At 42.5% G+C, this 11,868-nt stretch overlaps 1 protein-coding gene across 1 annotated transcript in view; it reads left to right on the top strand.

Annotated features, from left to right (window-relative positions):
- Positions 1-11,868, top strand: part of SYCP2L (synaptonemal complex protein 2 like) — an 80,192-nt gene that overhangs the window by 29,059 nt on the left and 39,265 nt on the right. Inside the window, exons 15-19 of the mRNA XM_023185346.1 lie at positions 3,129-3,274; positions 4,986-5,079; positions 6,194-6,291; positions 8,223-8,364; positions 9,275-9,324. Coding sequence (XP_023041114.1) covers positions 3,129-3,274; positions 4,986-5,079; positions 6,194-6,291; positions 8,223-8,364; positions 9,275-9,324 — 530 coding nt within the window. The remainder of the gene's footprint in view (positions 1-3,128; positions 3,275-4,985; positions 5,080-6,193; positions 6,292-8,222; positions 8,365-9,274; positions 9,325-11,868) is intronic.

Raw genomic sequence — 11,868 nt, 5'->3', positions numbered from 1 at the left:
TTTATTTATTTATTTATTTATTTATTTATTTATTTATTTATTTATTTTGGAGATGGAGTCTCACTCTGTCACCCAGGCTGGAGTGATTTCAGTGGTGTGATCTCAGCTCACTGCAACCTCTGCCTCCTGGGTTCAAGCGATTCTCCTGTTTCAGCCTCCTGAGTAGCTGGGATTACAGGCGCTCACCACCACACCCAGCTAATTTTGTATTTTTAGTCGAGACAGGATTTCACCATGTTAGCCAGGCTGATCTATGGGTCTGTCAGCCTTGGATACCAGCACCTGTTCTGATGGAAGTGGCAGGGAGGTGAAATGGACTCTTGTGATGGTTCTTAGCTTTGGTGGTTTAATGCTCTATTTTTGTGCTGGTTGGCCTTCTGCCAGGAGGTGGCGCTTTCCAGAGAGCATCAGCTATGGTAGTGTGGGGCGGAATAGGTGGTGGGTGGGGCCACTATTCCCTTAGTCTTCAGTTACCAGGATAGGTAGGGAAGGACCACTGCGTGGGGGCAGGATTAGGAGTGTCTGAATTCAGACTCTCCTTGGGTGGGTCTTGCTGCGGCTGTGAGGGGTGAGGTTCCCAGGTCAATGGAGTTATGTTCCTAGGAGGATTATGGCTGTTTCTGCTGAATCATGCAGGTTGTCAGGGAAGTGGGGAAAAGTCAACAGTCACAGGCCTCACCCAGCTCCCGTGCAATCCAAAGGCCAGTCTCACTACCACTGTACCCCCACCCCCAACAGCACCAGGTCTGTTTCCAGGCAGTGGGTGAGCAAGAAAGCCGGGGCTTTTAAAGAGGACTTGGCATGAATGGTATGTAAGAGAGAGTGAGGAAGCGCGGGTCTCCATGACTTGCTTATCCATCAGGTGGTCTGGCTGATGCCATTGTGGGCAGAACTCGGTTGTACATTGACTGTTGTCTCAGGGCAATCTCCTGGTGGGGAGAATCTCAGGGGGTGCCTGGTTTGGTTCAACATTTGTTCCTTAAAATTTCTTTTTGTTTTGTTTTGTTTTGAGACAGAGTATCTCTGTCACCTAGGCTGGAGTGCAGTGGCGTGATCTTGGCTCACTGCAAGCTCCGCCTCCTGGGTTCATGCCATTCTCCCGCCTCAGTCTCCTGAGTAGCTGGGACCACAGCTTCTGCCACTACGCTGGGCTAACAATTAGCTAGTTACTTTTTAAGATATTTAAACTTACTTTTGTTGCATGGTTTTATAGACTTTCCCTGTAGTGATGAGTAAAATGTCCAGTAAGATTAGTATTTTGGGGAGATCATGGAGCCTTACTCTAGACCAATACTGTCCTATAGAAATATAAGGTGAGCCAGATACTCAATTTAAAATTTTCTAGTAGTCACGTTAAAGAAAAAAGTAGATTAATTTTGGTAGATTAAAAAAGTAAGATTAAGTAGATTAATTTTAATAATATATTTTATTTAACCCAGAATATTATATCCAGGAATAATATCCAGAATATTATTTTAACATGTAATCAATATTTTAAAATTATTAATGATACATTTTGCATTCTTCTTTTGTGTACTGAGTCTTCATAATCTGATGTGTATTTTATGCTTACAGAGCATCTCAGTTGGTACTAGGCATGCTTTAAGTACTCTGATGAGTTGGACCTCACAGATTTAGACTCATGTATGTTTCACTCTTTTTTTTCCCCCTTCTTTCCCTTCTCATTAATTTGTGGCCATTAGCTTTGCCTGTTCTTTCCTGGACTTGGCTGCCTTTTCTATTCTGCTTCTTCCAACTTACCTTGTACTGAACATGGCTTATTTTTGGGCTCTTTGTGAATTTGGTCTAAGTTATTTTCTCTTCTAAGCCTGATTACAATTTGTCAGGAAAGGGCCGGTGACCAGGTAGGAGCCTGCAAGGAGGCTGTTGTCTGAGACACAGACTTTTTTTTTTTTTTTTTGAGATGGAGACTCACTCTGCTGCCCAGGCTGGAGTGCAGTGGCACGATCTCGGCTCATTGCAACCTCCGCTTACCGGGTTCAAGCGGTTCTCCTGCCTCAACCTCCTGAGTAGCTGGGATTACAGGGGTGCACCACCACGCCTAGCTAATTTTTGTATTTTTAGTAAAGACAGGGTTTCAGCGTGTTGGTCAGGCTGGTTTCGAACTCCTGATTTCATGATGTGCCCGCCTCAGCCTCCCAAAGTGCGGGGAGACACAGACTTTCTTTCTTTCTTTCTTTCTTTCTTTCTTTCTTTCTTTCTTTCTTTCTTTCTTTCTTTCTTTCTTTCTTTTCTTTTCTTTTCTTTTCTTTTCTTTTCTTTCTTTTCTTTCTTTTCTTTCTTTTATCTTTCTATCTTTCTTTTTCTTTCTTTCTGTCTGTCTTTCTTTTTTGACAGAGTCTTACTCTGTCCCCCAGGCTGGAATGCAGTGGCACGATCTCGGCTCACTGCAAGCTCCACCTCCTGGGTTCACACCTATTCTCCTGCCTCAGTCTCCTGAATAGCTGGGACTAGAAGTGCCCACCACCGTGCCCGGCTATTTTTTTGTATTTTTAGCAGAGACAGGGTTTCACCGTGTTAGCCAGGATGGTCTTGATCTCCTGACCTCGTGATCAGCCCGCCTCGGCCTCCCAAACTGCTAGGATTACTGGCGTGAGCCACCACCGCTGGCCTACAGACTTCTTTCTAAGGCGTTTCTGCCTCTTCTTCAAGTGGTAGATTATTCCATTTTGCACATTGGGGACAGTGAGTTTTATTTTCAATTTTAGAAATAAGTATAATTTCAGAGAGAGAGAGTGAATGTTGTGCTTAGTGTATTTGGGAATGAAATACCTATTGCAGATGATAGCCTTGTATTAAACAAAATGCTCTTAAAAAAACTGAATTGCAGAAGGCAAAACTGTCTTCATTTCTTTGCTGCTAAGGTAAGTTACTTCCAATGTGTGCAAGATCAACCACTTCATTGTATAGTATACGTGTATGCGTAAATGCACATGTGCATCTAAAGGACAATTTCAAAGTAATGTTATTTAATATGATTTCTTTTCAACTTCTTACCACAGAAAAATCTGAACAGACATCCTAGTGTAGTTATTTAAAATTATAAAATTTTAAAATAAAGCATTGAAGTATGTTGTTGTGCATTGATATTCCATATTTTCTCTTAGAAACTGAGAAGATAAAGATATTTATCATTTACCTCAAGAAGCCCATGATTATCAGCTACAAAGAAGTCATGAAAATAGAAATCCATTTTGATTTGCAGTTCAACATATCACAAGCTTCCATTCAAGCTTTAGGAAAAGATAAACAGGTGGCAGGTTTCATTCTTTTGGATTATTTAACAATGTTTTAGTATGTTTCATGTCTATTAAATGTCCTCGTTGGGTTTTGATGTGAATATTTGATCAAGCAGAAAACCTGGTCTTTCGAGTGCCATGTAAAAAGAGTTGAGAGTTCTGGATTTGAATCCCAGTTTTCCCTTTTCATGGGTCATTGTCTTGATGGGGTAGGACAGAAAGCCTCTTTGTTCCTTGAAATGCTTTATTCTACTTACTGTGAACAGATGAAAGGTTTTCTAGGATAATATCACCCTCTTACCACCTTCTTCCTGGAGTCCTGAGGACACTGGCATTTCCATCTCTCTCAGCTCCCCCTGGACCTATGGGGAGTGTATTAGTCTGTTCTCACCCTGCTAATAAAGACATACACGAGACTGGGTAATTTATAAAGGAAAGAGGTTTAATGGACTCACAGTTCAGCATGGCTGGGGAGGCTTCACAATCATGGTAGAAGGCAAAGGAGGAGCAAAGTCGCATCTTACGTGGTGTCAGGCGAGAGAGCTTGTATAGGGGAACTCCCCTTTATAAAACCATCAGATCTTGTGAGACTTACTATCACGAGAACAGCATGGGAAAGACCCGTCCCCATGATTCAGTTACCTCCTATGGGGTCCCTCCCATGACATGTGGGAATTATGGGAGCTACGTTTCAAGATGAGATTTGGGTGGGGACACGGCCAAACCATATCAGGGAGTCATTAGGAATAAAGTTTCTGAGGGACTTTTTCCACAGTTTTACCTGTTGGTCTTACCTTGTGGAAATGGTCTGTACCTCTCTAGATTGCTGTGGTCTCCAACTTTCTGACTGTAATGTTTCCTGTTTGTTGACAGGAACAGGAAACCTTTCTATATCACAGACGGTAGACGGGGCAAAGAAATTTGTCACAAAAGGCAAAAAATACTGTGGTAACGGCCCACAGAGAGTTGAATGAAGAGCTCAGAGACCTGAGGGAGAAGTCTTGGGCCGGCTTCCTTTTGGTTTGAGTTGTGTATGAAAGTGTTTATATGTAGCAAAGTGCTCTTAAAATAGTTTCCAAAAACTTACCCTATTTTAATGACATGGTCTTTTTATAAAAACTCCATTTCGTGGTTGAGGATGAGGATGAGAAATAAAGGAGAAATCAATCACTTGATAAAAAAACACTTCCTCCATCAAATTACGTATGTTCTGACGAGATGTTTGCCTTAACTCACAAAAACATCAAAACCATATGTATTTCCATATTTCACAAAATGAATAATATGTTTTGAGGGGAGAATGAGGATTTTCCTGTGATAAAGCTGCAGTTCCTAGAATAGAAGGCCCCTACCCTAGAGAAAGGGGTTGGCCTGAGGACCTTACAGTTGGGAACTCACTACAGACTCATCCTGAGAGAGACTCAGTGTCTACAAGAAGCAGGGATTAGCCGTTACCCAATGGGGTGAGACCTGGGCCAGAGACGAGAGAGGCTGGGAAGATACTGGGAAAGAGTGCTTAGAGCAGGGGAATGGCTACCCTAGCTGGTCCTGGAGGGAGATGGCGCCTGGAGAAGGCAGAAACAGTGGAATGATCCTTCAGGAGAGGACAAACTGGTAAACTTGACTAACTTCTGATTTATCATGTTTTCTTCTAAGCTTTAGGTTTTCCTTAATTTTTTTCTTAAATGACTACATTTCAAAGTTGACTTTTGTCTTGCATTTCAGATGTCGCCTGACCAGATGAAAATCTCCTCAGAACTTTTTAGTAAGTCTGATAAAGAAGACAGGGAGAGTCCCAGTGGCCATGAAAGAGAAACAGGTATATTGGGAAATAAGGAAATTCTGACCCTGAGTTTCCTGTGAAAGCAATGAAACCTTAGTTGGAAGAGGTCACTGGAAACCTGTGGTCATATGAGTGATGCATGTCTGATGGCACCTCTGGAGGAAGAAGAACTGCTGATAGCCTTGAATTGTTTTCTTTTTTTTTTTTTGAGACGGAGTCTCGCTCTACCTCTGGAGCTCAGTGGCCGGATCTCAGCTCACTGCAAGCTCTGCCTCCCGGGTTCACGCCATTCTCCTGGCTCAGCCTCCTGAGTAGCTGGGACTACAGGCGCCCGCCATCTCGCCCGGCTAGTTTTTTGTGTTTTTTTTTTTTAGTAGAGATGGGGTTTCACCGTGTTAGCCAGGATGGTCTCGATCTCCTGACCTCGTGATCCGCCCATCTCGGCCTCCCGAAGTGCTGGGATTACAGGCTTGAGCCACCGCGTCCGGCCACCTTGAATTGTTTTTTACACCTGATGAGGTCTCTCTTGTCGGTCAACTGGAAATGACAAAGGAGAAGAAATGATGGGGTTTGGGGGAGGCAGGACATGGCGGGTAGGGAGGGTCTTGTCTACCCACAAAGCTGGCCCTGCACTAGACCATGTTTCTCTTTTGAGTTACGCCCCGAGGCTGTTTTCCCAAGTGCCCATAGATTTCTTGTTTTTTTGAGATGGAGTCTTGCTCTGTTGCCCAGGCTGGAGTGCAGTGACGTGATCTTGGCGCACTGCAACCTCTGCCTCCCAGGTTCAAGCGACTCTCCTGCCTCAGATTCCCAAGTAGCTGGTACTACAGGCGTGTGCCACCATGCCCAGCTAATTTTTTCTATTTTTAGTGGAGACGGGGTTTTGCCACATTGGCCAGGCTGGTCTCAAACTCCTGGATTCAAGTGATCCGCCCACCTTGGCCTCCCAAAGTCCTGGGATTTCAAGCGTGAGCCAACATGCCAGCCAGTGCCCATAGATTTCTGATTGGAGGTTTGAGGCAGGACCTAATTACCAGCTCTTACCAAAGGATGGAGAGGTACCAGAGGGGGCATCCCATGAAGAGCACTGGTGAGTATGTCAGCGTGTGCATGGTTATTATAGTAAATGTCTTTCTCTTAATTTGTATAGAGCAGGCAGAAGAATCCACCAACGTGGTAGAGTTTATGAGTGCTGAAGATGACCGTTGCCTAATAACTCTCCCCTTAAATGACCAACCTAAGCCACCCGTGAGTACAGGGAGTGGGGCTTAAGGTTCTTATCTGTCTCTACTAGGGTAGTGACAGGTGGAAGCCACTTTTCCTGGTTCATAGACCATTTTCTCCTGGCCAACCATCTGTCAATTAAAAAAAATTTTGTTAAGACAAGGCCTTGTTCTGTTGTCATAGTTCACTGCGGCCTCAGCCTCCCAAGTTCATGTGATCATCCTGCCTCAGCTTCCTGAGTAGCAAGAACTATAGGTGGTGCCACCATGCCTGGCTCATTTTAACATTTTTTATAGAGATGGAGTCTTGCTCCATTGCCCGGGCTGGTCTCAAACTCCCGGCCTTAAGAGATTCTCCCATCTTGGCTTCCCAAATCTCTGGGATTACAGGCATGAGCCACCATGCCTCATCAGCTGTCTGTCAGTTTTTTTCACCATCCCCTCCTTGAGAATGTTTTTGCCTTCATGTTTGCGTATTCTCTTCTCTTTTTTTTTTTTTCTTGAGACTGAGTTTCGCTCCTGTCGCCCAGGCTGGAGTGCAATGGCACAATCTTGGCTCACTGCCACCTCCACCTTCTGGGTTCAAGTGATTCTCCTGCTTCAACCTCCTGAGTAGCTAGGATTACAGCGCATGCCACCATGCCTGGCTAATTTTTGTATCTTTAGTAGAGACTGGGTTTCGCCATGTTGGCCAAGCTAGTCTCAAACTCCTGACCTCAGGTGATCACCCGCCTTGGCCTCCCAAAGTGCTGGGATTACAGGCATGAGTCACTGCACCCGGCCACACCCGGCTGTGTGTTCTCTTTTCATTCAACTCGGCTTTCCCTTGGAATACATGACTTGTTTGGCCTCTGTCTCATTTCTTCATTTGGGATCTAGAGACTGAAGGAGCCTAATGTTTGGGAGTGACACTTAGCTCCTCCCTGGCCTGAAATGAGAATGAACTATTAGTAGCTGAATGCTGCAGCCCTTGAGAGGCAAGAGGGCTTGAGGACTGGGCCCTGAAGATACCCAACAAACAGAACTCAAAAAAACTCCGTATTAAAATCAAGCATAAACATGTATTCATCACAGCATTTATGACAATGTAAAAACAGAAAAAGATTTTAAAAATATAAATATCCAAGTACAGTTGAATAATCCACCAGAAAGATTAAACTTGCCCTAAATCTCTAATCTTTTGTAATCCAGGCTTAATTTCAAAATGCTTTATGTTTTAAACAAATTACCCTCCTGGGCTGGGTGTGGTGTCTCACACCGGTAATCCCAGCACTTTGGGAGGCCGAGGCAGGTGGATCATGTGAGGTCAGGAGTTTGAGACCAGCCTGGCCAACATAGTGAAACCCCATCTCTACTAAAAATACAAAAAAAAAAAAAAAAATTAACTGGGTGGTGGCACACGCCTGTAATCCCAGCTACTCTGGAGGCTGAGGCAGGAGAATCACTTGAACCCAGGAGGCAGAGGTTGCGGTGAGCCAGATTGTGCCACTGCACTCCAGCCTGGGCGACAAGGTGAGACTCCATCTCAAAAAAAAAAAAAAAAAAAAAAAATAGAGATGACCCTCCTGTTTGGTTTTAGTTCTTCTAAAATGTAGAGAGGCTTGTCTTTGCAAAAAATATTCCCATACTTTCTTTTGCCATCTGACTTAGTATTTTGAAGTAGTATTAGGCACAGTATTGAGATTAGTCAGCTTTTGAACAGTCATCCAGCATCTCTTCTGTTGCAAACGTTTTATTAGAAAGGATTTTGTCATCCTGTACAACAGCAACTTGGTTGACTGATGGAATAATCCTTTACTTCCTCTCCATACTTCTTTGCCTTTATATTATATAAGAAAGCCCAGTCTTCTAGAAGGGTACTTCTCTTATCTCTAGCTTTGTAGAATATGTTTAGTTATACATAAGAGGCACTAACACCCCTCTAAAATTCTCATTTATGATCTGTGCTTGTAAAAGTCTCATTACAGAAAACATCTCTTCTCTGAGAGTGATCAAGATTCAAGTACCAGTGAACTATCTTGGATCAGTAACCAAAAAAGGAAATCCCTAAAATCATATTCTGGTAGAAAGAAGACAAGAACCAGAAGTAGTATGAGCAGTAAGTCTGGCATGTCTTCTTTTGAATCACTTTTCAAATAGTGATTTTCAAATCAGATATTTATTTTTCGGTATGTAATGGGAATGGGTCCAAAGAAATATATGATCATGGGGCCAGCTTTCCCTGCTACAGTTACACCAGAAAGGCAAAATGTCCTGTGTACATGAGATGGAAGAACATGAAATTAACCAACAATTGTTACAGATGAGTTTTGTATAAATGGAGTAGAAATTCAGATAAGAGGAATCTGTCATGAGCTGGAATCATCAGGAAAATCTTCAAGGAAGAGGTGGGTGGGACTTGATTTAACCCTTGGAAAAAAAGAATAGGATTGTGAAGAGGAGAAAGGGAAGCATTATTAGGCAAGTAAAACCACAAGGGCATGCATGGTGGCTCACGCCTCTAATCCCGGCACTTTGGGAGGCCGAGGTGGGAGGGTTGTTTGAGACCAGCCTGGGCAATGTGGTGAGCCCACACCTCTACAAAATTAAAACATTAGCTGGGCATGATGGTGTGTGTCTATGGTCCCAGCTACTTGGGAGGCTGAGGCAGGAGGATTGCTTGAGCCCAGGAGGTCAAGGCTGCAGTGAGCAGTGATCGCGTCACTGCACTGCAGCTCAGGTGAAAGAGTGAGACCCTGTCTCAAACAAAACAAACTACAAGGACACAACAAGGATGTGAGGGTGACATTCGGGGACAAAGTCTGGAGCAGAGAATTCATACTGAGTGGTGAGGAACTGAGTGGTGAGGAGCAAGGTTGAATATAGAAAGGATCTTAAGAGTAGACATTTCAGGAAGCTGTAGGAAGTGGGAATTGCTTTTAGCCTTAGCATATTGGGAGAGAGAGTAGTGAATTTTTATGCCTCATGAGTTAATGCATATGTTGTGTACTTGTTTTCTTTCAATTTAGTCTTGACAGTTTTCCCTCCCAGTAGTGGCAGTGACCGTGAGAAAGACCAAGTAAGTACACTTTATCTGGGTTGCTGTGTGCCCTACAAGTTAAACGGCATTTATTTCCCCCAAAACAACTTTCAGAAGTAGGAAAATAACAAAATATTGGTTTACTGATACGTGAATCACTGTCAATGGAAATTGCAAGGACTTCTAAACATTTAATATGACTCTTGGGTAAGTATTTAGGGTCTTCTATGCTGGGCGTGCTGGTTCACGCCTGTAATCCCAGCACTTTGGGATGCCAAGGTGGGTGCATCACTTGAGCTTGGGAGTTCGAGACCAGCCTGGGCAACAGGCTGAAACCCCGTCTTTACAAAAAATGCAAAAATTAGCCAGATGTGGCAGCAAGTGCTTATAGTCCCAGCTACGCAGGAGGCCGAGGTGGGAGGATGGCTTGAGCCTGGTAGGTAGGGTTTTCAGTGAGCCGAGATTGCGCCACTGCACTCCAGCCTGGGTGACAGAATGAGACCCTGTCTCAGAAAAAAAAAAAAAAAAAAAAAAGATTTAGGGTCTTTTTTTTTTTTTCTTTTTTCTTTTCTTTTTTTTTTAAACTGTTCCCAAATGTTGCTGGAGGATGTTTATTATGAATGATGCTAAAATTCTGGGCTATTCCCACTTCCTGCAAATGTATACTCTTTTGAATGTATGTTTTGAGGTAAATTTGTTGGTTCAGTTCTTCCCTTAGTTTTTTCTAATGCTTTTAGTGATTTAATTATTTAGACATTTATTTTGCAAGTGCTTAGGATACCTTCAGGCTTATATAAATATTGAATAAACCCTCAAAGTTTCTTCATTTCCCTTCATTTATCCTTGTTTTATATCAAAGTTGTTAAGAGTAGAGACAGCAGTGTCTGCACCAATTCAAAGCCAATTTTTGCCTTTTATTCACTGAATTACCTCTATCAGCAGTTGGTTTTTTTGTGTGTGTCATATGAGCTATATGTACAGTACAGAGTATATAATCTAGTTCAGAGTGTTTTGTAAGGAGCAGCTGCTGTGATTCTGAGAGTATCGACAGTGCCCTGCTGGCTCATGCAGAAAGAGTTTGGTTAGGGTTTTAATCACACCTTCATCTTTCTTCCACCAACCTGGGATGTGTTGCCTTCTGTCAACCTGAAGGGCTGTCATGCTCTGTAAGGACAGGGGTGGGTTAAACCTATGAGTCATAGTAAGTATTTATTCAGTGAATAGTTCAACCTGAAATAATGAGTTATCAGTTAGAAATGGACCCAAAGAACAGTTTCTAGTAAATACAGCTTTTATTTGAAATAAACACCAAAGAAATACCACAGCTTCAAAAATCTTTTTTTTTTTTTTTTTTTTTGAAATAGAGTCTTGCTCTGTCGTCCAGATTGAAGTGCAACAGTGTGATCTCAGTTCACTGCAACCACCACCTCTCAGGTTCAAGTGATTCTCCTGCCTCAGCCTCCTGAGTAGCTGGGATTACAGGCACCTGCCACCATGCCCAGCTAATGTTTGTATTTTTAGTAGAGACAGGGTTTTGCCATGTTGGCCAGGCTGGTTTTGAACTCCTGACCTTAAGTGATCCACCTGCCTTGGCCTCCCAAAGTGCTGGGATTATAGGCATGAGCCACCGCGCTTGGCCACAGTTTCAAAAATCTATAAATTTAAGCTGTGCCTCTGGCAAGAAATCTATGTTGATTTTCAGTGAGGGCATTGCTGATTTTCTACAAATACTGGTATTCAAAATTATACTTCTCTCTTGTATAAGATAATAATTTACAGCACAGGTCAGCAAATTTTTTCTGTAAAGGGCCAGATAGTAAATACTTTAGGCTTTCTGAACCATGCAATCTCTGTGGCAACTACTCACCTCAGCCTTTGTAGCCAGAAAACAGCCAGGGACAGAATGGAAACACATGGGTATGCTGTGTTCTAATAAAACTTTGTTTTCAAGAACAGCAACAGACTAGAGTTTGCCAACCCCTGATGTAGAGCAGTGGTTCTCAAACACTAGTGGCCATCACAGTGACCAGGATGGCTTGCTAAAACATAGATTGCTGGGTCCTGTCCCTAGAGTTTTGAATTGAATAGATGGGACTTGAGAATTTGCGTTTCCATCAAGTTTCCAGATACTGCTCATGCCCCAATGTAGGCCACACTTTGAGACCACACTTAGAGTTATCTACTGAAATATGACTTCATGTTCTTCCAATTCAGGGATCTTATGATCTTAGCATTTATTTTTTTTTGTGGCTATTGTTTATTAGATGTGTCTTTGAAAAATTAAAAAGAGAAGCTCAATAGCATTTATACCAAACTTTGAATGGAAGCAAAAGAAGAAATTTCCTATTCAGCAAAAATGCAGTCAGAATTTTATTTACTGCAGTAAAATTTCAATTAACCAGAGTACCTCAAGAAGGAAGGATTTAGTTAATGTAATTTTCCTGCTAATTAAAATTTAAATCTAGTGTCCCCTTACACTAATCCTAATTGTTAGATATTTTATTTTCTTAGTAAGCTGAGTAAAGGAAATATAATTGAATCATTGATCATTTAGGATTTTCACTAGGATCATTAGGCAGATCA

This window comes from Piliocolobus tephrosceles, chromosome 5, assembly GCF_002776525.5.
Source record: "Piliocolobus tephrosceles isolate RC106 chromosome 5, ASM277652v3, whole genome shotgun sequence".
NCBI lineage: Eukaryota > Metazoa > Chordata > Mammalia > Primates > Cercopithecidae > Piliocolobus > Piliocolobus tephrosceles.
Note: the sequence above shows the minus strand (reverse complement) of the source record. Positions and strands in the feature narration are given on the sequence as shown.